At 47.6% G+C, this 26,475-nt stretch overlaps 1 protein-coding gene across 4 annotated transcripts in view; it reads left to right on the forward strand.

Annotated features, from left to right (window-relative positions):
* The window catches only part of auts2a (activator of transcription and developmental regulator AUTS2 a), a gene marked incomplete at its 5' end in the record, with an annotated part of 301,972 nt that overhangs the window by 178,472 nt on the left and 97,025 nt on the right, over window positions 1–26,475 (forward strand). For all 4 annotated transcript variants that reach the window (XM_079284033.1, XM_079284035.1, XM_079284034.1 and 1 more), the window contains one exon: window positions 18,316–18,345. In XM_079284033.1, coding sequence (XP_079140159.1) covers window positions 18,316–18,345 — 30 coding nt within the window. The remainder of the gene's footprint in view (window positions 1–18,315; window positions 18,346–26,475) is intronic.

Here is a 26,475-nt window from a genome sequence, read left to right on the forward strand (position 1 = left end):
GAACGCCCAAATCAGAGGAGGGCCGCTTGTGCAGCCTCGTTTGCCAACTTACCGACGGGAGGCAGCGCAGATGGTGGTGTCAGCAGTGTAGGCCAGCATGCAGCATGGCCTGGGGGGGGGGGCGTGACTGGAGAGAGAGCACATGCCTGCCTGGCCTGGGATGCCACTGCTATCCCTCAGGAGGAGCTCTCAGTGGCCCTCAGCAGATGACCAGCAAGAGTCTGGCAAGCTCGACTCAGCTCAGAGATGGCGTGGGGAAATGTTGTTCTTTACCCACACGATAGGCTTTGATAAGTGGGTCGTGTCAGCGCCCTGCCAACCCAACAGAGAATGTGCTGGGCAAAATCGAGCGCATTCAAAGTCATTGTAATTTCCCTTGAACACGGAGTGTTAATACATTATGTCAGCTGTGGTGCTCCAGGGCAACGGCCTCTTACCTCGGCTGTGAGTGATGAATGGTCCATCAGCTTCACACCACTGAAGCGAACCACAGGGTTCACTTCAACCATGACATTGCCCATGAGATAATATCATGTTTTAACATATCCTGCACTCACACTATTCTGAAGACATACTCTCTGTTTAAATGTATGCGGAGGAGATTTAGACCACGAGTGGTGCTGCAAAGCTGTGTTTCTATCAACGTAATCTCACAATTTCTACTGACTACAGAGGACAGCAACAGTGTGCCAGTAACTGAGGACAATGTAAATAAAGCATATTTAAAACGTATTACTCATTCAGAGACCTGCCAATCACCGTGTAGCCCCGCCCTAAAACGTCCCCTGCTTTATGGTCTATTTGACTCTAAATGGACCATAATTTACTAAATGAACATCTTGCTGTATTGAAGAAGACTTGAAACTAGAGATTGAGACCATAAACTATAAACTTAGTGTTTACTGAGGTAATAAATCAAGAGTCATTTTCGAATAGACTTCAATACAATCTGACTTATTGTTGCAACCAGAGTCGTCGCCCCCTGATGGCCATTAGAAAGAATACAGCTTTAAGATATTTCCAGATTGGCGTCACTTTTCCGAACCGAATGTTGTCACCTGGTTTACATTAATTCTAACATCGCTCTGGGAGGATTTATTCCTGCTACTTTTGTCACCAGAAGATCCAGTTTAGACCATTTCTGTGAGTCGCACCCCTCTCTCTGCCCTGCTCCTCTCTCTTACCCTTGTTGTTCCTCGCCATCCTTTTACTCAATGGCCGGAGAGAAGGGGGGTGGGACCGCTATTGCTCATGGCAGGGGAGGGGGAGGTGGGGGGTCCTTGCTCTGCTGACCTCACTGTTATCCTTGCCATGACAGGAAACATACATCACGGTGGGGCCTCTAATGTGAAACACATTCTGTCACAACTTGATCAAAGCCAGGCTGTCTGGACAACAAAGTGCCCTGTAATGCCATATTTTGACCAGATAATTGGAGAGTAATTACGGCTGACAAAACACTCACACAGTGATTTTCTCTCCTCCCCAGTGTCTTTGGGCTGTAGCAAAGCCCAGAGAGGGGTTGTCATAAACCATGTGGGATATTGTGTGCTGAGTTGGCTTGAAAGCTCTTGAGTGGAGCCGAGGGTCGGTCGGTTTTTATTGGAGCACGATCGCTTATTCAGAGACACTGTAACAACACACGAGGGTAGCAGTAACCAGTGGCCTAGAAAAACACCAGAGCACCGCATGATGCTCGACCCTCGTTCACTGACAAGACATCAGTCTCCCCAAAAGAAGCTGCGCGCTCTTTAGACTTCAGACGTATTGAGTCTACTCTCTTGTCGCTGATAACACAGTGGAAATTATAGCGATTAGCTGAGTTCTCCTTTTATCAAGCTCCCTAACCACTCATTCACTAAGCTCGATGTTTGAGGAGCTGTTGATCAAAGTAAAGAAAGCAAACAAAGAGTACGATGTAGATATTTGCTCTGGTTGTCAGTGTAGTACCCAAGTTCGAAACCATTCCAGCCAAAGAACACAAGAAGACAGAAATGTGAATTTGATGCAGATGTTGCTGTTTTGTTGTGTTCACGTTGTTTGTACTGGTTGTCCCAGATTGCAGGGCAAACTGTTTTTTATGCATGGGTTGTCTGAAGCAGAGCGTAGAGCCTTCGGGCCTGAGCTCTGTGGTACTCTGCTGTACAGAAATCAAACAGAACACACATGTAACACTGCAACACACAGCAGTTTGATAAATGGAAACTCTGTGAGAGCACAGCTCCAAGAATCAAAGTTCCACATCACTAACAGTTTGACCCAATGTTTGCACAGTGCGAATGGTTTCACAGAGCAAAACAAGCCGTCCACACTACATTCCTTTTGGTCAACTCTGCTCTCCTGGAGCCGTCCTTCAGTTGAGGTAAGCGTCCCGTGATAGTACAGCGTGATCCAGCCTGTTGACAGGCCATCTACCACTGAAAAGTGAATTGTTTTATAATAGTTGACAGGGGCGTCTACAAAACAGGTGTTTCAAAGCCGAGACATTTTATCTGTAATGTTCTCAACCGAAGATGTGCGGGTATGGATTCTGAGCTGGGTGTTCCTCAGTCCCCTCATCTCTGGCTTCAGTCCATACCTGTATGCCTTTATCAGGTTCAATCAGGCTTTGAGGGACAGGTGGGGGGGGCCGGACCGCTTTGAACCGTGATTGTACTGCTGGTACTGTGGGAGGTGGCGGATGTCAGATGGCTCGTCCGTGGCTTACAGCCTGCTATCGTGCTCTACCATTTAGCATGCTAATTAATCCCAACCAAAGGGCCGCGTCAGTCACCCCACGCTCCGCCAGGGACGCTCCCACTGGGCTCATCCTGCTTTAATTGAGCACGTTTTTTCAGAAGCCTGCTGTCCCTGGGATTACATTAGATCCCTCTAATTCACCCAGGCTGCCACCGGCATGGGCAAAGTGAACGAGGGAGGGAGGGAGAGCGAGCTGAGGCGTAGACGCAGGGAAATGTATAAATAAACCAAACAAACAAACAAAAACCCAGACTGAGTGTTTATTAACACCCCTGGGATGAAAAAGGAGGTGAGTGCAGGAAATCATTAGCGCAGGAGAGTCAAACTAGGCTCGTTTGATCTCGCTGATGGAGGAGCAAATGTAATTTAGCGCTGTTCTGCAGAGCTTGACTAGAGATATACCGACTCAACACATTTAAACCTGGGAGAACAAACAACCTGCAGCCACTGGGTCAAGTTCTGAGAAAACACGTATTTTATTCTGCGCAGGTGCATCAGCTTAAATAGACAGTCACATGACACACTCACACCTGAAATGCATCGGCAATAATTGGGAGCACAATCAGTTGCTTCAATTAACACCCCCACTTGATCACACATTATTGACAACCATAAATCATACAAGGGGAAAAACATGGAAACCAACTGCACTTAACTGCACTTAACTGGCTATGCCCCAAACAAGAACATGGAAAAAGTAAGTAGCTTTGCTTTAGTAGCTGGTTTTGTCATCAGGTCAGCTACCATCCGGTCTGTTGGGCAATACTCCAAACATACTTTACAGTCATTAACAGTTGATCTCACAAAATGGTATTTTATATCAATGTGCTTACATCGCTGTCTGCTCACTGGATTCTTGGCTAATGCAATTGTACCTTGGTTATCTTCAAAAATCTTAGGTACATCATACAGACAGTCATCAAGATGTTCAAGCAGTTGAGATAAGTAAAGACACTCTTGTGTGGTTGCGGCCAACGCCATATACTCTGCCTCACAAGTTGACAGTGCTACCGTTGGCTGCTTTTTGGTCTTCCAGGAAATCAGAGGACCATTCTCACTCAGACTAACACAATAACCAGTTGTACTGCGTCTGTCAGTTGCATCACCTGCCCAATCTGCATCACTGTAAGCAAACAACCTCAGCTCATCACATTTTCTGTAACACAACATTTTGTCATTTGTGCCCTTCAAATATTTCAGTACATGCTTAACCGTTGTCCACTGCTCTTCTGTCGGCTCACTGAAATGCTGTGACAGTCTGCTTACAACAAAGCTCAGATCAGGTCTGGTGCATGAGGTTAGGTAGATTAGGCTACCCACTGCCTCTCTGTATTTTCTGGGGTCACCTAGCTTCTCATCAGTGTAATGCAGCTTTGGTTCACAAGGTGTTGACCTGGGCTTACAATCCTGCATATTAAACCTGTCAAGCAGCTTGTCAACATAGCTCTGCTGTGACATGGTCACACATCCATTACACTGGTCAAAAGTGATACCAAGAAAATTCTTCAGTCTGCCCAAATCTTTCATCTGGAACTTCACAGCAAGCATCTTTTTTACTGCTTTTAAAGCACTCTCATCACTGGCTGCAATAAGCAGGTCATCAACCCAGATCAGTAGGATCACCTTGTCATGTTCCGTTTCTCTCTCATAAACACAGTGATCGGCTGGATTCTGTACAAACATATTTTCACATAGTCATGCAACATTATGTTCCAGTTTCGACCTGATTGTTTAAGCCCATATAGTGACTTCTTTAGTCTACACACCATCTTCCCATTTGTCTGAGATTTTACATCATAACCCTCTGGCTGTTCCATGTAAATCTCACAATCAATTGGTGCATGTAAGTAGGCGGTTTTAACATCCATCTGATGCAGGATCAGATCCTCCTGGGCAGCTTTCTGCATCAACACTCTCACACTAGTCAGGTCGGCAGTAGGAGAAAACGTTTCTCCATAATCTACACCCATCCGTTGACTGTATCCCTTGGCTACATAGCGGGCCTTGTACTTGTCAGATCCATCAACATTGGTTTTGAGAGTATACACCCATCTACCCCCCACTGCTTTCTTGCCCTCAGGTAAGGTGGTCAGAGTAAATGTGTTGTTATCCCTCAGTGCCTTCATCTCCTCATCCATTGCATCTATCCACTTACTTGAGTTGGATGAAGACACAGCATCTCTGAACGTCTGTGGTACATTACAAACCATCCTGTAGCAATAATCAATGTTGATCTGAGCCTGATCACTCTCTATCCCATAGAAGTCTGGCCTCCTCCTCTCTCTAGCAGGGTATCTCCGTGGAGACTGGGATTCGGGCTTGACTCCACCTGTCTGTAGGCCTATCTGGCTTGGACCTGGCCTAGCTTCTGGGATGTCGTTCTGCTCGGGTTGGTCAGGGTCAGGTCTGGTTGAGTTAGACTGCACACCAGTGTCATCGTCGGACATGTCATCAGTCTGCTGTCCCTCAACACAGGACATGAACCTCACCAGTCGGTGCTTAATCACCTTCCTGCTGTCAGGGTAGTAGACCATATAGGCTGGACTGTTCTTGTCATAACCAACGAAGATGCCCTTGTCAGACCTTGACTCTAGCTTCTTCCTGTCCTGCCTGTAGGCGTAACATACAGTACCAAACTTCTGCATCCTGGAGACATTAGGTCTCCTTCCTGTCAGCATAAAGTAAGGTGTCTCTCTAGTGCGGTTGTTGAAACATCTATTCCTCACCACTGCTGCTGTCTGGACCGCATACGGCCATAGCTCCTTGGCTAACTGGCTCTCCAAGAGCATACATCTCGCCATGTCAAAAAGGGTTCTCCAGTTACGCTCAGCAGTGCCATTCTGGTGTGGTGAGTATGGTGCTGATCTTTCATGTCTGATTCTATTCCTACGCAGTAGAGCTTGGTAACCCTGCCCTGTGAACTCTGTACCATTGTCAGACCTGATACACTTCACTTTCCCATATGGGGCTGTGTCGGCTAGAAACCTCTCTGTGGCTTCTACAGTGTCCCTCTTGTACTTTAGATAGTACACAAACACTGCACTTGAATAGTCGTCAGTAAAGGAAAGTGCATACCTATACCCTTCCTTGGACTCTGGGTCAATGGGGCCTGACAAGTCAGTGTGAACCAGCTCTAAGGCTGATTTGGCCCTCACATCAGGCTTCCTGTTTCTGCTCTGAGTGAACTTGCCCTGAGTACACACTTCACATATCATGGATTTGGACGCTTTACCCCTGATTGACATTCCATCCACAACATTCTCTAACTTCATGACATCATCAAAATTACAGTGCCCCAAAATCTCGTGCCACGTCTGAATATCATGACAGCTCATACATTGATCATCACAGTCATTGTTTACTGACACAGTAGGCAAATAGAACAGTCTGTTATGCTCATAAATGAGGAAGCGCGTACCGTCTCTATACTGCAAGACGTTTTCTCCTTCCTTGAAGATCACCGTTGCCCCACGATAAGTTGCAGCTCTCACGGAGAAGATGTCTTGGGGATACGAGGGGATGTACAGCGCCTGCTTCAGTGTGGTACTGAGGTGCCGCCCCCTGCTGTCGATCAGACACACCTCGGCGTCTCCTCTGCGCTCCGCGACCCCCGTGCAGCTTGTGCCATCGGCCAGCTCCACGCAGTGCGTCTCGGACTGGAATCGGTTATCGAAGTTCTTGAACTTCGCCAGGTCAGTGATGATATGCGCCGTCGCACCGGTGTCCACCATCAAGCCCTTTCTGGTGACACCGCTTCCTGGCTCGCTGGTCACCAGCTTGAACACGAAGGTGTTGTCATCCATCTCCTCGGACACTCCACGCGCGTTGTCCCGCTGCCACTGTCGCCATCCTCCTCGCCGTCCGGTACTCTCGCCCTGGCCGTACCACTGTTGACCACGCTGACAGTCTCTTACCTTGTGACCTCTCTGGCCACAACGGAAACACACAATGTCCCCGCTCTCGGTGCTGCGTGCACCTGCGCCTGCTGGGGCAGCCCTCCTTGGATGCGCCTGGGCCCTCATGACATTGTCGTCGGCCGCAGCTGTGCGCATACCTTCAGTGCTCTCATAACTGCGCAACTTAGTCTTGAACTCCGCAAAAGAGAGAGTCTCATAACTTTGAGTGATAAAAATGGAAAAAGGCTTAAATGAGTCTGGCAGCCCCTTCAAAATCATTGCAACCAATAGTCCATCGCTTAAAACCTCTCCAGCATTACGCAGCGCTGTGATCGAAATCTCAGCACGTATGACATAGTCAGTCACACTCTCACTACTCATCTTTTGCAAAGAAGTCAGTTCTGTATACAGGCATACAATGCGGGGCTTACCCTTGCCTGCATAATAGTCACGCAAAATCCTGAGCGCTCCACGCCCGTCATCCGCTGCCTCTCGCATGACCAGAGACAAACTTTTGTCATCAAGGAATTGGATCAGTTCCGCGTACGCTTCCGCGTTCTTCGCCGCATCCTCAGCCAGTGCGTTTTCTTCTGCGCCATCGGCGGGCTGATTCAAAATGGTGTCCTTCAGTTTCTGCAACCGCAGATGTCCCAAAAACTTTGTCTCCCACAGTTCATAGTTCTTTTCGTCCCCATTAAAAACAAGACGAGACCAACGTGAACTCGTATGTCCGCTCATGGTGCTGGCACTCCAATCCGTGAGATACGCACACAAGCAAATGTCTCTCAGTGGCTACTCACGCCGGATATCTCTTTGCACAAACGTCTAACGCATCTGGGCCCATAACCTGTTCTGCAGAGCTTGACTAGAGATATACCGACTCAACACATTTAAACCTGGGAGAACAAACAACCTGCAGCCACTGGGTCAAGTTCTGAGAAAACACGTATTTTATTCTGCGCAGGTGCATCAGCTTAAATAGACAGTCACATGACACACTCACACCTGAAATGCATCGGCAATAATTGGGAGCACAATCAGTTGCTTCAATTAACAAGCGCGCTGCGAGTAATTTGTTTTTGCAGTTAGCATGGGTTCCTTTTAATTTCATTTTGCCCTGCATCAGTCTTTCAAATTAAATATTTTTATTTTGTACAAAGCGGATCTTTGTGAGCCTCACGGCGCAAAGACCAGCCCTCAACAACAACTGATGTTTATTCATCTGCGCTTGTTTGCATGTGTGCTAGACAGATTCCTGACAGGAGTGTGCAGTGTCGGCTTTCATTTGAGTTCTTTCTGCATAATGAGGCAACTCAGATGCACACGAGACAGCTAGCAAATCATAGCAGGAGGACAACAAAGTGTTTTAGTCACTGCAGCTCCAATTATTTGGAAGACGATGCTGAAGCGGCTGCACCTGTTTTGGTGTCACGCCTTATATCCTCATTTTGCTAAAAGTTGTTGTCGTTGCAATCTGTTCATGAAATCAAGACGGCATTTTCAGAACCGGGTAACTAACTAATAGCATCCGGCACTCACTGGAATTATAAAAGGTAAACTAAATAATCTGTCAGACTGTGGAGTGCGGCCTCTCACATATTAGCTCACAGAACAGATTTGCAGATATCATTTTAATGTTTAATTCAGTGAGGAGCACCGGGGGGCTCGACCTTACACTTTGCGGTACGCGGCACAGCGCAGGAGCAGGAGGGGGACGTTTATCTCGGCCTGTCAGGGCGTTGCCGCTTAATTGCTGCTCCCACCCGTGACACAGAAGAGGCCGTCCCCTGCATCGGGGCCAGCGTGTCTCAGCTCGGGTGAGTGGGGAGGAGAGAGCGGCCTTATCAGCAGGAGATGCCTGCAACAGTGTTGCTCCGAGGCACCTTATCATGTCTGTGTTCACACCGTGCGGAGCCTGAGCACCTGCTCCCGCTGGCAGCAGAGATGTGAGATGCCCTCCTCCGGTAACAGAGAAGCCGAGACATCGTTTTGACGATGAGCCGCAATGCCGTGGAAACATGGGCAGCCATTTTGGATGCACTGGAAGCGTTTGCTCCGATTCCTGGCTGGTTCTGACATCATGCAGAGTTAAAGGCCTCTTACTTTGAAGACATATCAGGGCGAACTACCGGAACACACAGTCTGCTATGTGGACCATTTGGTATTAATTGGAAAAATAACAGAGAATTCTTGTGGAAGTGATTTCAAGCCTCTCCGAAGAGATGCAATCCTAGCTGCCATTACAGACTGATGAACAACGTGTGCACTAATGTGAGAGCACTGAGGGAACTCGCTATCTCAGCTGTGTCCCTGGCAGAGCCTGCAGGGGTTGTTAGCACTGACAGTGCCGGCCTTTATGCATGAGACTTCCAGGCAGATTGTTGGCAGTGCTGGGCGGTTTCTCTCAGACGGGCGTCAGCTGGCTTCAAGCCTCACAGCCGCCTCCTCCTCCTCCTCCTCCTCCTCCTCCTCCACCACCTTGCTCCCCTTCCCATCATGGCAGACCCAGAGAAAGAGCTTTATGGAGCCCCCATAATGATACGTGGCGAATGTGCTGCACCGGGCTGACTGTTAACCACGGCAGCTGCACAGATAGCCTGGATGATGGAAAATCAGTGGGACCTCATTTTGGTTTGCCAGTATGAATATTAATGGCTCGTTTCCAGGCCATGGCTAATGATGAGGAAAATTCCCTAATAAAAACTTGATGTGATGGGCAACGACCCGCGGGGTCACTGGAGACAGTCAAAGTTAATAGTGTGCCATCAGGTGTGAGGAGTTAAGTGATTAGAGGCACAGAACCTAATCCTGATGTTTTTCTCCCCCCTCAGCTATGAGTCAGTGTGGAGGGAGGGAGGGAGGGAGGGGAGCAGAGGAGGTTTATATCTCTCGACAACAGAGGGTTGCTGCCTGTTGTTAAGCGTACATCCAGGTGCACGCGAGCCATGAATGTCACAAGTAATACGACGGGAGGAAGACGGAGATTATTTTCTTTATAATTGCTCCGTTGTGCGTAATATTATAACATGTATATAATTACTGAGGAATCTAAACCTATTTTCAATGAAATCCTTTTCTCATTTATCCAAAGCAGACGATCTTGTCGAAAGAAAGTCCAAATTGATTGATGCAACTCAGAAACTGATCACAGGATAAATCTGAGCAAGCATTCAGTGCCAGCTTTTGATATTTGACGTGCCTCAGTGATATTTGACATTTGACGCACACATTTCAGTCGATACTAAAAAGTGTTGAGGTTCAATGACCAATCGTAAATGCCAGTGGTTCCAACGTCTCGGGGTTTCGAACAGCGCAGATGTGCCTGTTAAATGTCATCACAACACTTGCCCACCTCCTCTTACTAGCTATCTAGTTTGTCTTTTAGATACACAGGAAAGTCACTAAAATGATTGTATACGTGTGAGGCCAGACTCCTGTAGAGAAGATGCCATATCACATCATTGTTAATGTCTAGCATGTGGGGTACTTACCATACACAGCAAGAGGACTCATCTCAGGAGAGTCACCATAACTGCACAAACAATGCAATCTGATGTATGTAATTATCTCAAAATCCGGCAATTAATCTTTGATTAATCCAGCATCTGCTTTGTGCCTCAGTCCCCTATTGGCTCATGGAAACAGTGCAGGGTTGGTGTGAAGCAAGGTGGGTGTATGTGTGTGTGCCCACAGCTGTGTCTTATGTTGTTTTCTTATTGATATCGATTTTTTTCCATTTAGCCGGGAGAACCGTGTTGAGATGATTCTAGAAGGAGAGATACTGAACCTGCTTGTGTAACAAATGGATTTTTAAGAAAGCAAAGTGCTGCACCTCTCTGTTCCTTCCTTCCTACCATGGTCCGTGTGTGTGTGTGTGTGTGTGTGTCGGGTGGGTGGATGGTACTGATCAACAGATTTAGGTTTACCCTGCGGCAACATCTGTTTTTGCCAAGCATCACTTCAGTAGTACGCTGCCACATCCCCGGTCGAGTTACATGTCCTGCCTTCCTCCGCACTCAAACAGAAAGCAACACACACACACACACACACCACTTGTTAGCCCCCTGAATGCATCTTTTCATCCCAGGCATCCAGAAGTGTGTGAATGTCTCTGTTTCTGCTTGCACTTGGACATGGAGCCCCTTTGCAGACATTGCAACCAACTCTCCAATGTGACATCATCGGTGTTATTATAATGTAAATCGTTAGAGATTTAGAAATGTGGAATTAATAAGAAGAGTCAGGTTTAGAAAATTCTCTCAAATGTTATTTCAGTAGGTTTTGGCACATTCCAGGGAAATAAAACATAAAAAGAATGTACTCCAGAGTATTGAAACCAGGGGTCACAGACTATACAGTTCTTATTATTTTATGGAAGGCCCTCCTCCGCTGCCGTCCCCCCTTTAGCTTTGCTGCCCCCGCGAGTGAAATCCAGAGTTTGCGGTCGAAATTGAATATCTACTGGATGAAGTCTTACATTTGAAGGGAAATTGCGTTCAGATGTTGGCCCGCTGCATCTGGCCAGTGCTGCACATGTGGATCAGACCTGGTTATATTAGTCCAAACAGAAGTCTGGTCCTCCCTGACAACACATTCTTGGCTATCGAAAGAGGCGTTTGCCTTATGTGACTGTATAGACTGTCTCAAACACTCGCGCTGTGCTGTTTTCTTTTCCTGGTGATTATTTGAGGTCTACTCCTTCCTGCCATACTTTCATATGACAGTTCGACATCAAACAGATGTTGTGGAAATTAGATGTTGGATGTCATCGCCTCAGAGCGCTGCTTATTTAAATGATCTGTCCCAGTCAGACATGACATGTTGAATTTCCTTCCACTCACTGAACCTTTTGGTGTATTTGCTTAGCTGTCTTTTATGGATCTCTCTTTCTTTTATATGAAATGTGTGTCTGCTAGTCTTCATTCTAGTTCTTTTGAGGCTCACTACAGTGTGAAGTCATGCTGTTTGTTTGGCCGTGGGAGTGTTTGATTCACACTCGAACCTGAAGAACAGTGCCAGTCGGTATGTGACCAAGGAGAAGGGGCTTTTTAACAGAAGGTCTATCCAGCAACATGTATCGACCGCATTCATCAAGATTATTCAGATTTTCTCTGGAAAAGTTCAAATTTGATGGAGCCAAGTTTCTTTTTCCATTTCTGTATATATATTACAAGAAAGTAATCTGTGAGCGTATTGTGATGGGGCCTGCTGCTGCAGCTTTGTGGGCCAAAGCAGGTGCTGTGTAGCAAACCCTGAGCTCATCAGTCTCCTCCTGCCCGACTCTATTTGTTGTTCCTCAATTCACAGTGGCCGGACTGGCAGACTGTGTAATGTGTGGGTGAGAAAGAGAGAGGGATACGGGAGGTGTGAGCGGAGGATTGGAGAATAAGCATGGCACAGATCACCATTTCGCCATGCTAGTCTCCCTCTATTCGCCATGAATAATGCGGCACAGCCTCTACCCAGCGGCAGGCCAGGCACGCCGCCATATCAAGCCGTGGTGGAGAGCGATGCGTCCAGCTCGGCGAGCCCGGGCTCAGCCACATTCTAGGCCCACAAACCCCCGCCCCACTCCCCAACCTGCAGAGAGGAGCACTGGGCTCCAAGATGGCAATCAAGGCTTGATTTGCCAACACATTTCCAATGATTAAAATGTAATTAGCACAAGCGAGCACCTCCTCCCCAGCTAATTTCCACGCACGCTGTGACAGGCAGGCGGTCGGCGGCACCCAGGCCCCAGCAGCAGATGGAGGAGGATGCGGCGGGAGGGGAGAAAACCATTTTGCCATGCGACTGTTTGCATCAGAAAACCATCAGGACGCGCAGCTATATCAGGAAGGAGCTGTTAGGAGGAGGGAGTGGGGAGCCCTTGACGACAGCACATCAAATTGGCACTGTCACAGCTGACCCTGGCAATGGCTGCCATCCTTCATGCTGTCTCTCCAGCTCCCAGGCATGCAGGCAGGTTGGCTTCCTCCCTGGGCTTTAACCCCTTCAGCCTTCCTGCAGGACAACCTGGCTCAGGCTGATAAACAGACACCATCCTCTGTGCAGCGGGGTATTCTAAGGTCATGGATAGCAACCAGCATAACCTGAGGCTAATGTCACACATGGGGGGCGACAATACGCATCCATCACACATCCCGGCCTAAGAGGATGCCATTTCTGAAAGTATTAGGCCATATCCACACTAGGCCGTGTCTCGTTGGATGCAGAGTTCTCAAATAGAACCGATCTCCGTCCACGCGGGAGTTTTCAGCATTATTGGAGCATCCACACGGCAGCCTTCAAGGCGGACAGCACGTGACCATTAACGTACACTGGGCATGCGCGTGATGGTGTAAACAGGAAGTGGATTGCTTGCTTAGTTCAAAAAAAATATGACAGAGTAATAAAGTAGTCTTTAATAATGAAAGGTTGTATTTGATACTTAAGATCTTCCTCTATGAACTCAAACAGATACAGTTCGTGGAAAGTTTTATTTTTCAGACGTAGTTACAGCGCTGCGGGTCTGTCTGTCTCTCTATATATATATAGATGTATGTATGTGTGTGTGTGTGTGCGTGCGTGTGTGTGTGTGTGTGTGTGTGTGTGTGTGTGTGTGTGTGTATATGTGTATATATGTATATCTATCTCACATCAACTTTACTTTAAAATCAACACTTACACGGAAACGTTTACTCGATTATGGTCCATAAATGTGGTCAACACACGTCGATCACTCGCTTCCTCTGTGTTGTTGTCTGTTGTTGTCGTGGGGGCTGATGAATGTAACGTTAGCTCCATTGGGGTATTCCTTCATGAGATACGGCATCAGGGGATAAGCTGGGTCACCCAGCAGAAAAAACAGGGACATCATCTTCGCCCTCTATCAATTCTTTAGGGCAGCGGTTCCCAAACTTTTTAGGCCACGCACCCCCTTCTCCACCACCGCCTCTCCTTCTCCCTATTACGCGGTCAGAATACTACCACAACACGCCGCCTGTCTTCGGCAGAAATGCGCTCATCCACGCACGGGAACAACACCGAGTTGTAATATATACCTCCATAACACCCCGCCACTCTCGGCTCATACCTCCCCAGCAACGAGGCACATCACCCGGTCACAATACCTCCAGAATGTCCCCCGGGTGAAATCCGGGACTTGGTTTTATGGTTCCGAGTGGCGGGCGCTCACTCGTTGGCGCTGGGACGCGAGGTCTCCAGCCGCCCCCGCCGTGAGGCACCCGATCGTCAGGAACAGGCCGCGGGTCAATAACTCGTGGGTGGCGGGGCAGAGGCGAGGCAGATCACAGAAAAATAATAAAGACTAGGGTATGTCAAAGATACGTTGATGAGAAGCGTATTTGTACGTCAAACACAAACGTAATCAGGGAGAAAATACGTTCGTGGTAAAACGTAATTGAGAATGCATTTTAGTTTTGGGGGAACGTAATTTTTAGGAGACAGGACTGCACCGCCATTACATTTTTCCTCTCGCGCACCCCCTAGAGGCAGCTCGCGCACCCCCAGGGGTGCGCGCACCCCACTTTGGGAATCCCTGCTTTAGGGCATTTGCTCCATCTTTTCGGGCACAACATCATGCAACAGGTCCGACTCGCTAGCTTCTAAGCTAATTTTAACATTACCGCCAATGGGGAAATGCTAACCGTGATTAGCATTAGCGAATATAATATATCTTCGTACATATTTTCATGAAGAAATACTTGCAGACTAAGGTCTATCAAGGCTACCAAACGGAAAAAGTAAAACGAATCAGGGTCGATCACTCGTCTCTCACTCGTTTCCTCTGTTTGCAGCTGTAGCTCTGAATAGCATTTATTGCTAACTGTAGCTTCAGACAGCCGCTCCGTGGGGGCTGATCGCCGATGGTCAAGCAGCTCGCTCATCGCTCGAAGAACAGCTCGCCTCCTCCGCATGTAGGCATTAGCAGCATTGTAAAATGACGAATTTAACTCCACAATAGCTGCTACTACAGACAACAAAGCAAGCAAGGCTTGCCATTATCCATGTTGAAATGAATCGCTGCTGGTCGCCAGCTGTTTGTTTTCTTCCGGGTACGGGTCACGTGATAGTGAGTGTGACGAATCAGGGACGGAGACGTCATGGCTGGTAATAACCAATCCAGTAGTGAGCACGGGTGTGGGCTCATTTTTTTCTAACAGACGTCCGTATCCGACGTCTACACTGAACCAAAACCCCGGAGTTCTCAAATACCTCCAACCTCGGCGGAGTTTTCAGGTTCCTCCGTTAAGGCTGCTCCAAAACTCCGGCGTGGTGTGGCTGCTCAGTGTAAACGTAGGAAAAGTGGAGTAGTGTGGATATAGCCTTAGATTAGAGACAACTTGTAACACCAGAGACAGCGGACACAATATGATAACAAGCCCGATAAACACACGCTCTTTGCCTTCACAATTATCGCTTATGCATGTCATCTTTTCGTTTTTCGACTTAACGTCCGTTAGTATTTGTGGACCAGAGGATTTCCAGAAGGTTGTGTTGGAAAAGGGAACATGGCATACTTGCCTTGCCTGTGTGATGTGGTTACCTTTTCAGCACAGAGGACTTTCTGCGGGTAGCTCTAGCAGGAGACGTTGGTGAGCCCTGCTGCTACGGACGATAGCATAGCTGCATCGTTTAGCATTCGACCCACGGCTCCTCGTGTTCCCTTTGTATTGGGCCAGTATTACTCTCAGCTGGAGAGGAATAATTGACTCCTACTTCCATACCAATATAAACAAAAGGCTCGATGCTTAGGGAAATTTGTAAGCGCACTCGGCCAAAAAAGAGGCCCGCGTGAGAGCAGAGCGGCAATCAGAAGTGCTCCGGATACAGGCCAACATCAACAGCTCTTAGGGCTGACGCTAATGTTTGACATTCTTGTGTTACTTAAACTTAACACTGGGGTCTCGCTGTACAGTATAATGCCGGCCCTGGTTAAACAGCAGATGGCCTGGGTAGAGGATCACTTTTCTCTGTCAGCTCCCTCCCAGGACTAATGGTTTCCTTATTGTTCGTGATTGTTGCTTTAAATAAGACCCATTTCCGACCACCTGTCAGGGAGCTAACTCCACTGATCTCAATAGCACCATTGTTGTTGTGTTTTTTTTCCTCTCTTCGGTATAATCTGTTCATTTTTGAAAGTCATTTTAAACTTCTGACATATGTCTTTTCATTAGACATGGCCTCCCAGAATCGCTGTAAAGTGTTTTTGGCAGTACAGTTAACCATAGCGCTGCAGATTCATATACTCAACCGTCAGTAGCAATAACCGAATGTTGGAGCTCATGCTTACCTCCTAAAACAATACCGTGCCTCAGTTATTAATGATGAGGTGTAGCATTCATTCGTGGCGTTTCAAGTGGCAAAGCCGAGACATTCTAGCTTTCCGTCTCCGTTTGTAACGCACGAGTCAGTGAGTAGGAATACGAAGGCGCCAAGACATTCCAGATATGCAGGGATTCTTCTCCCCCGCCTCAGGCCGCTTTATGCATGAGGCGGCGCATTAGTTCACTATGATCACCTATCAGTGAGTGACAGCTCTGGCTTGTTTGTATGCCTGGGATGTGTTTTTTATCTGTTAGAGGTGTTATTTGTTACTTCTTGCTCTGTACTCGAGCAGCGAGTTCAACGGAGCTTTGGCGTCTGCATTGTGAGGACGATCAAATTGCCTGCCCTCGCCTGTCGGGCCTGATCTCGGGATTTTTTACTTTGCTCATTATAAAGGTATTTCCATTTTATTAAGTTTTCCCTTTTTTTCTCCACCCTTTGTCGCTCTGGTAAATTTGCATACCTCTATTCCTAGGGAGAAAAAATAATGACAGCAATTTCTTTCCCTTTTCTCTCCCCCCACTAGCCGTGTGAGTGCTTCGTTTAGTGGCACCTGCGAAAGCGACAGGCGCAGGGATGAGAAGTGAAAGAGAGCAGTTGATTAAATCATCATCAAGTCTCAGCACAGAAAGTCAATTCTGCTTGCCGTCTACAATGATATCCTTTTATCTTAAAGTAATGAGCTATGGCACTTTTGCATCGGGTAATACGATGAGTTCCATTAGCATGTTCCATTTGCTTCACAAGCAAGGGCAAGTCATTCCAGCCGGCTTCTATCTCGGCAATCAAAGCAATTGGCTGCACAGCTAGCGAACACGGAACGGAGGGAGAGCGGGGAGGAAAAAAATAGAAAGGGAACCCGAGAAAGAGTTTTTTTCATGGATCACAACACAGTGGAAAAACTCAAATGATGTCCATTATTCGAACCCTCTCGCGTGCTTGTGTTCCCGGGTGTGTAGTGTGCACAGGCAGAGAAGCAGCTAATGAGTGCTCCGTCGCATTACTCTTGTCACATTCTGAGAGGCCTGAATACATGGAAGCTAAAGATGGCTAATACTGCTCATCAGATCTCGTCTGCTGCCACATTAGTCAGTCCTGTGCGGGAGAGAGCGAGCGAGCGATACGTGGCCCACACGCCTGTTTATTCACGAGCTGGAATGCACACAGTGTGCAGCTTTTTGTATTACACAGACATTCACGTTTAATCACAATCTTCACTCGTCTTGCATTACCCTTGTTTTGTCTTCCAGCTGACAATCGTGTGGGGCTGCTGGCTCTCTGCACACTGTATTAAAATGGGGCATGGTATGTTGTGGAGAAGGAGAGGGAGAGAGAAATGGAGAGCGAGGGAAACGTCGGAGAAGTGTTTGCCCAGTGCATTTATTGCCTCTGCATAATTGATGAGCTGCTGGAGCTGACCATCATGGCAGCGTGCCGCGGGCGGCCCCTGGGGCCGTGTGGGACAGGCCTGTAAATTGGATGCTATGCTCCTGCTGAGCTCGCAAGGCCCCCTTTTTTTTCACCATCCAGCCTCAGAAACAGACCCACCTACCTTTGAGATCTGCTGGGCTCCAGATAAGCAAAAAGCACGCGATGGAAACAAAAAAAAGGGGGAGAGAAAGAAAAAACGGCAGGGCCTTCTGTCGCTCAATCCCTGGGCTGTCAATCATTTCACCCCCTTCCTTCCACTTCCTCCCTACTTTAATCGACACCCACCAACCCCTCCCTGCCCCCTGCCTACACACACACACACACTGTGCCAACCCCTGCCCATATTCCCCCCCAGTGCCTTCTTCATTACCGACTCCAGTGCTTCTCTGCACCTCAGCCATATGCACAACGTTGAGGGCCGCCAGTCACCCAGCATCACACTAATTAGTTGATAAAGAATTAAGCGGACCTTGAAATTGGAAAGAATTTATTTTTCCTCCCTCCATGACAAAGTTTCCTTCCTCCTCTTGTCATCTCTCCATTCCCAGCCTCAAGCAGGAACACACATCACACAATTATAGTTCTGGTGGCGGATGGTGTTTGCAGATTCCAGCTCCGTCTGGATTTCACATAGGTTTCAATGTTAACAAGGGCACTGCTGCTCATGAGGAATTAGCTTTGTTTGGCATGCTGGTGCTCGTGTCAGCTAATGAAGTGATCTGGTGATATTCAGACACTGAATATGAGTATGTGATGAGTTCGTCATTAAAGAGATGATGAGATATGCCATTCGCAAGAGTGAATTCGATTATGACACCCATGCGTGTGGAAATGGAATCAGGGACAGTTGTGAAACAAGAATGTCGACATGTTATTCCTCATTCTCAGCTTCAACTTTCTCTTTGTTGTTTTTTTGCAGTGTGACACCGAGAGCGACCAAGACGACAAGGTAAGCCTAACATTCACTGTGGTTTTACAGATATCCTTTATTGGGCTTCAATAAGATTCAAATATTCGCCTTTCTTTAAGGCTGAGAATGTAATGTAATTAGAATGAAACATTGTGTTAATAACTATGAGAAAGCCTTAATTAGCTGCACATTAATTATAAATGGTTTAATGATGTGCAAAATCTAAATCAAACTGTTCTGGGTTTTTAGGATTTAGATGACATCTAAATGTTACAGCCAGGCTTTCTTTAGCTTAAAGCCTATCACTTCCATATCTAAGTATTACGTACCTTGTGTCATCTTCTTTTGTCTGCCAGTCTGTTTTTGAAACGCACTCTAGAGGACATTAACACAATCATTGCTTCCCACACCTCCTACTGTACAGGTTCATGGTTTTGTTGTCACACTTTTCTGGCAATTTTACAAAAAAAAAAATGAAACATTTCCAGGGAACCACATTGGTCACCAACAAACACGTTCTGCAGGTTTAAAGATAAGGGAAATGGATGCTGCATAGTATCGCAATATTTTGCGTGGCAATATTGTTTTGACACACTTACGCCAAGAATCAATCTTTTATTATTGAAACTATGAATATTGCAAGTACATCCATCCATCCATCCATCCATTTGCCTCCACTTATCCGGGGTCGGGTCGCGGTGGCAGCAGGCTGACCCAGACTTCCCTCTCACCGGCAACATGTTCCAGCTCATTCTGGGGGTTCCCGGGGCGTTCCCCCGCCAGCTGGGAGATGTAATCTCTCCAGCGTGTTCTGGGTCTTCCCCGGGGTCTCCTCCCAGTTGGACGTGCCTGGAAAACCTCCAGTGGGAGGCGTCCAGGATGCATTAGATGTCCGAACCACCTCAGCTGACTCCTTTCGACGCGAAGGAGTAGCGGCTCGACTCCAAGCTCCCTCCTGATGACCGAGCTCCTGACCCTATCTCTAATGCTGAGCCCGGCCACCGTACGGAGGAAACTCATTTCGGCCGCTTGTAGCCGCGACCTTGTCCTTTCGGTCACGACCCAGAGTTGGTGACCATAGGTGAGGGTAGGAACGTAGACCGAGTGGTAAATTGAGAGCTTTGCCTTCTGGCTCAGCTCCCTCTTCACCAAGACGGTCCGGTGCAGCTCCTGCTTTACTGCTGCAGCCGCACCGGTCCGACTGTCGATCTCCCGCTCCATCTTACCCTCACTCGTGAACAAGAGCCCGAGATACTTGAACTCCTTCGCTTAAGGTAGGCACTCCGTCCCCACCTGGAGGGAGCCGGCAGAGTTTCCGGCAGAGAACCATGGCCTCCGATTTGGAGGTGCTAACTCTCATCCCCGCCGCTTCACACTCGGCTGCAAACCGCCCCAGTGAATGCTGGAGGTCACGATCCGAGGAGGCTAACAGGACCACATCATCTGCAAACAGCAGAGAGGCGATCCCGAGACCCCCGAACCTGACGTTCTCCACCCCCAGGCTGCGCCTAGATATCCTGTCCATGAAAGTCACGAACAGGACCGGTGACAAAGGGCAGCCCTGCCGGAGGCCAACACCCACTGGGCACGTGTCTGACTTATTGCCGAGAATGCGGACACAGCTCCTACTGCAGTCGTACAGAGACCGGATCGCCCGTTGTAACGGGTCCGGCACCCCATACTCCCGCAGCACCCCCCACAAGAACCCCCGAGGGACCCGGTCGAAAGCCTTCTCCAAGTCCACAAAGCACATGTAGACTGGTTGGGCAAACTCCCAGAACCCCTCCAGTAGTCTTGCGAGGGTAAAGAGCTGGTCCACTGTTCCACGGCCGGGACGGAATCCGCACTGCTCCTCTTGAATCCGTGGTTCGACAAACGGTCGGAGCCTCCTTCCCAGCACCCTGGCATAAGCCTTCCCCGGGAGGCTGAGTACAAATAAAACCTTTTGGTAACAATTGCTAGTCTATTCGAGTGTGTCAAGTTTGTTCTGGTGTGGTCACGGGTTGAGTCAGTGGGCTTGGATTATGTAGACTAATGCAAACGTGTGAAGTGAGATGAACCGAGTGAAAAGTTGACCGATGTTGACAAACTGGATAATTAGCAGTAAAACATCGCAATATATCGCAATACATGTTATTAGCAAAGGAAATGGATAAAAATAGATCTATAAACCATCATGTCATACTGTTTATAACAGGACTGTGTATGAGTGCATTTTTAGGTAAAATAAATAATAAGAGTCCGGGGAGGAGGGTAATATTCAGAGAAACAAGAAAACTCTGCCGTATACATTTTGTTGCTCTTAAAGTAGTGTTGTTATGGTAAGGATGGCCTCTGCGCGAGGCGAAGGTCCTGAAACATACATATACAGGTTTTTTTTTACGTTTTTTATGATCTGACATTGGTATGCATTGTACTTTATCCTCATGTTAAACCTGTTGTACGTTTTACTTTGGCTTATCAGATAAACATTGCTGTTTCTGATGTGCTCTCTGACAGACGGCCTCTGTATGTTCTTTTATGAACATCTATAAATAGTGATATTTTAGAAGTTATAGGACAGGAGAGTTATCCACTTTGACTGCACAAAGGCATGTTTCTTTATTTCTGCCACTAAAAACCTCCAAACACACTACGTCACCATAGTTACACATGGTCACTGAGTCGGTGTAAAGGGGAAACAACACAGAAAATGCTCATAACATACCTGCTTGTACCACAGATTATGGTGAATTATGTCCTTAGAGTTTGCTGGGGAGAGGTTCCTGCGACACGGCCCGGATACATTGATCGGAACAAGTGAAGCGCTGTTGTTTCTTCACAAAAGGAACACAAATTTGTCCTAGTAATTTTGTGACTTTTTAATCAAGTTTGTTCTCGTAAATTTGTGATTTTTTTTTCTTGTAAATTTGCCACTTTGATCTTGGCTATTCAGATGTTTTTTTCCTGAATATTACCTCCCTCCCCATTGTAGTATACCTACATCGTTTGTTTTAGAAAGTACAGCTGTGCCTTTTTAATAATGGCTGCCACATTTGGTGAAAGCTAAAATGATGCATTGTAATATCCAAGTGCTTCTACTGTAAGTTTCTGCAAGATCATTTTTAGTATTCTGTGCAGTTCCATTTATAATATGCAGGTATTCACAGTCTGAGTGTAACTCATGGACTGTAAGAGCAGCCATATCATCCAATGACTTCTAACCAGAGATCTAGATCCACTCTAATGATTTAGTAATGCCATTTGCCTGTGGTGTTTAGACTGTGCAGCAAATTGAGTCATTACTCAGTGTTGTCGATTTAAATTGCTCCTGTCTCGGTGGCAATTCCTTTTTGTTTCAGGAAGAGAGGGAGAGCACGGTAAGCTGTTATCCGGCCCCCAGTGACTGTATTAATTCACCCTGGCTCACGTTACGCTGCTGATGAACAGCTCCGACTACACCTTCCTGTCATTGATTAATTGTGTGTTAAAGTAACAGAGGAGTGAATTAGTAAATAGGGGACCCCTATGACAGGAGCTGACTCATGTGTTCCTCCTCAATGTGAGGGAGTAATTGGAGCTCGACACTTTCAACCCCCCACCCCTCCTCCTCCTCCTCGCCGCTATCTGAACTTGCCAGGCACGCTACGACCACCCCAACCGTTGTCGTTTGCATTCTGCGGGCGACGCGGCCTCCTTTACCACGCGGCAGCGCAGGAGGACGCGGGAGAGCAGAGTCGTTTTAATGGGTCAAATGTATTCAGATGAGGACGAACGTGGCTTATTTGGTTCCCCCTTCAAAAGCAGGGAAATGGAAAAAGTGTTCCCAGGAGAAATCATGTTCTGCTCGGTGTAGAAGGCCTCTGCCGTGTCGGCTGGAGCTGCCAGACTCTGATAAGAGACAGCTATTCGCATCTCAGGGTATGTGTGCGCACAGTCCTGCCGGTGTGTTTGTGTGCGAGCGTGTCGGAAACTGTTAGAGCATTAGCTCATTATAAAGTGACCTGTAGGACGGGCCCTCGCCAACATGACAGGATAATGGCATAGTGGGAGACAGGTAGGAGGCAGGCTCGCTGCAGCCGCTCGTCACACAACACGGGTATTATTAGCTCTGTACGCGTCATCATTAGCATCTCGGCTACGGCCCCTATTACCACCGGTCTTCATTTCCCTCTGCCAGTATCAAGTGGTCCAATCAGAGCTCAGATGATGACAAGGGAAAGGTGAATACTTCTGCTTTAAAGGTAAACACTGTGTGTGAAAGATGTGACATAAATACCTTTTGTATGCGTCATTTAATATTTTAGAATGTGTCGATTGTGCACCGTTACATTTCTGATTCCTTATTACAGTTATTATTGCAGTCATCTACATCTATAGGTCATTTCATTCTTATGTTGCAAGTGTAAAATGGGATGAATTGCCGTCTTTTCATCCTTTACTGGGCCACTTAGGACTCAGGCAAAAAGGCCTGCTGAGGGGCCAAAAACCTCTCCAAGCTTTTGCTGGCAAGGATGTCCGCGTGCCTCTGTCGCTGTCGTGCAGCTTGGCCCATCTTCCACTCCTGAAACCTGGACCGTCATCAAAATGTGCTCTCTACACTCTCACACCCTTTTGTTGGATCCAGGCAGGAGCAGGTGGTCATTTTCATTAGGTCCAGGCGGGGCTGGCCTGTTCATTTGGAGCAGCTTGTTCCCAGTTACGATGCTCCGCTTTGCTGACAGGAAGGCACACAAAAAAAATGAGCTCCGCAGCCTCAGGTGTGCTTCATGTGCATCCACCAAAGCCCCAATAACATCGCCTGGTTTCATGGTGTAGTTAACGCCAACAGTTTCCCACAATCTGAGGCCTTTTAGGGGGGGAGGGGGGGGGGGGGTCTGTGAAACATCCCACAGCCTCAACATGTATGATCCAGAGGAAGAACTCTCTAAATCCTTTGAGGGAACGTATGTACACTATCAGAAAAATTATAATTATAATTGTCCTTTTCAAAAATGAATGCACTGAAACATTCACTTTGAATGAATCATTTCTGATTCGAATCTTAACAGCGGCAAATGTCTGCACCTCGTCTCAGCAGTCTTTGTAATATTGTCAAGAGCGCTCAGGTTCCCGCTCTGTCTGGACTTGCTAATGCTTAAGTGATTTTTATGCTCGGAAGTGGCACCTTTTAAAGTGCCAATCAAACAGCTCAGTATGAATATCTGCTCGTGCTCAAGTGCTTTCTCCAGCTTAACTGTTACTCGTCGTGTTACTTTGGTGAAGACAATGACTCCGTGTTGTAATCTGCAGGACTTTATCACGCTGTCACTTTTTTTATTTCTCTCTCCCATGCCGCTGGGCTTTTTTTTATAGCGACCACACCTTTCCAAAGTGTTATTTACTCGCTCTATCAGCAGCCCCGCGCTGTAAATGCCATTTTGAAAACGTTTTGCGTCTTATTAATGGCCATGCAACAGAGTGCTGTAATTTGCCGTGCTTTCCTCTTATTGGAGGCGAGGGATCTAAATGGGTGCTTTAGAGCAGCCGAGAGAACCTGTTTGTCCTTGACATAAAATAAAGATCTGAACTGGTAATATATTTGCTGTTCCTCTTCCTTTATTGTGTTGCTGTGTTCGCCCTCAGGCAATTACAGCAGAAGAGTCGAGTTTCTCAATCACTCGGCAGCGCTGTACATAAAACCATTTTATCCCCCCCCCCCAACCCTCCCTCTTTCCACCGCAGTGGGAAGGATGAGTAATAAAAAGGAGAGAGCAACTTGTCAGCGTTAAAAGATTATGTGTTTTGCCCCCTCTAAAGGAAGAGAGTAGTGTTTACAGGCTTGAGTGGGTGCTCGCTAGGCCGAGGCTGAGGCTGATTGCACTAGAGTACCCTGTCAGCCAGTGATTTGTCATGTACTTTATCATCCTTGTCACTCTGCAGAGCGTTGTCATAGGTAACGGTCCCGCCCCCCCCCCCCCCCCCCCCCCCCCCGCTGTGCTTTGTACCCAGTCAGTGTAGGAAATTTGTATTTACTTTGGGGGAGTGTAATTTGTTCCTCATGGATAATATGACCCTTAGCGGAGCTGGATCACGGGTTAGTTGAAGTGATATTTTCCGGTAATGGTAGTCGTACATCATGGCTGTCAGGCCGGGTTAGGAGGCGAGCACATTACAGCTCCATTTTAGCACTGCAGGCATCTGGGATTATTTTCCATAACCAAGTATGACATGACCGCTCTGCGGAGTGCATTAAATTTTTACTAGCATTTTTCCCTCCCCCCGGCAACTTCTGTGGCTTTTCCCCCGGTCTGGGTCTCGGGGCTGCCACAGTGATGGATACCCCCGTAATCCCAGTAGCCCTGGCCAAGGTTAGCGGGTGTCACAGACCTACAACGCTCCCCTCCATCCAATAACCGGCAAATCCCTGCTCCCTCTGTGGCGCATGCACACACGCCCATGGCTCAGCACTTCAGCCAACCCCCGAGCCTCCACTTGCCTCCACACACGCACTCAAACAGAGATGCAAAGAAAAGGAAGAAGCATATTTTGCTTCAAGAAGTAATTTCACAAGTTCCTGTGGATGCGAGACGCAAAATAAATGATTACACCTCCAACTGTTTGTTGCCTCAAGCAGTTCTCACCAAAGAAGGACAGATAGATGGAAGTGTGGACACTGAATGCATTAAATCAGGGCACCTTCAGCACCATGAATAAAGATGACTCCACCCATGGCAGTGCTTGTGATGGCAGACAGCGTGGCGCTCCACAGCTGTTGATTGCTTTCATTTTTCTTGTCTGTTCTTTCCTACCCTTCTCTCTTCTCCCCCTTTCTGATTCCTCTCTCCTTGGCAGCAAGGTCAGCAGTGTAAATGCCACCTCTTGCCATTGACAAATGGCCGCCTCCCTGTCCGATAATCAGCAGGGTCTCAGAGGTGGACGAGCAGGCGGAGCTCATTAGGGTGCCACAGATGAGAAATTAATGTGGAGATACCAGGCCTGGCAGAGAGCCACTCTGATGGGCCCCGGGTGGGGGAGGTGGGGAGGGGAGGGAAGGGGGTGTAGGTGGGGGTGGGTGGATGGACCCTGTCTGATGGATGGCCGGGTCAGCAGGCAGCAACACTCCCTAGACAGTCCCAGACACACACACACACACACACACACACACACACACACACACACACACACGCCTGTCCTCCCCCTGCAACCTCCCCTTCTCCTTCCCCATCTTCCAACCTTCCTTATAGTGCAACTCATCCCGCCCCCCACCCCCACCCAGCAGTACAGTAATGACACCGTGGAGCACAAGGCCGCAAGAGAGAAGGTCAGAGGAGAGACATTTCACCCTTTGACTGACACACTGGTAATTAAATGCAAGCGGCCTAATTGACACAAATTTCCATGTTCCTTTTTGTCCTTCTGAAATGAGATGGTGACAAAAGGGGAAGCTGTCAGTCTGTCTCTGCACTTCACAGGTCATTGATATGTGTGTGATACTGCCCTGCCCTGCAGATTGTTCTGTCTTAATCTACACTTGGTTCACCATTGACTTAAGTATGACAAATCTTCAAGCACACAAAAAACAGTAGTTTGTGTTGTTAAAGCAGCAAAGCTATTTTTGCATTGCTTTGGTTGTTATCAGTGGTAGTGAGCAGGCTTGCCTCTCGGGCTTTCACCCTCTTCCAATGACGATGGATAAGCCTCTGGGGGGCAAGCCTCTATATTTCTGGGGTTCCGGTGAAGCCAGCGGATATCCGGGCCAAGACTTCCTTTCCCATTTACTGCTCATTGTTTAACGTCTGATTAGCAACTTGAGATGCAAGACTGGAGTGAGTTGAGAGATGACGTGTACGACCGGATTGTTTCACAAGAAGTCAGTTTACAAGCTCATTTTTAACCAATAATAAGTCAAATCAACCCAGTGGGTTCCCAGATTGAATTTCAGCCAATGCATTCGGCCTGTTTACCTGCATTCAACCAAAGCCTACTTGAACGTTATTGGTCAATACTTCTCGGACGACTAACGGAAACCAGAACACGAAATCTGGTCCCGGTGCCTACAGCTTTTACATGTGAATGCAGAATAACTGTTACATCCACTGTGACCCTGTTGCAGTAGCTAGCTCCAGCTTGCAACCCCTCATTGTCCCAGCAAATTGTTCCTCATTCTGCCACAGCACATCTCCACTTGCTAACACTTACAGTCTCAAA

Source organism: Melanostigma gelatinosum, assembly GCF_949748355.1.
Source record: "Melanostigma gelatinosum genome assembly, chromosome: 14".
Classification (NCBI taxonomy): domain Eukaryota; kingdom Metazoa; phylum Chordata; class Actinopteri; order Perciformes; family Zoarcidae; genus Melanostigma; species Melanostigma gelatinosum.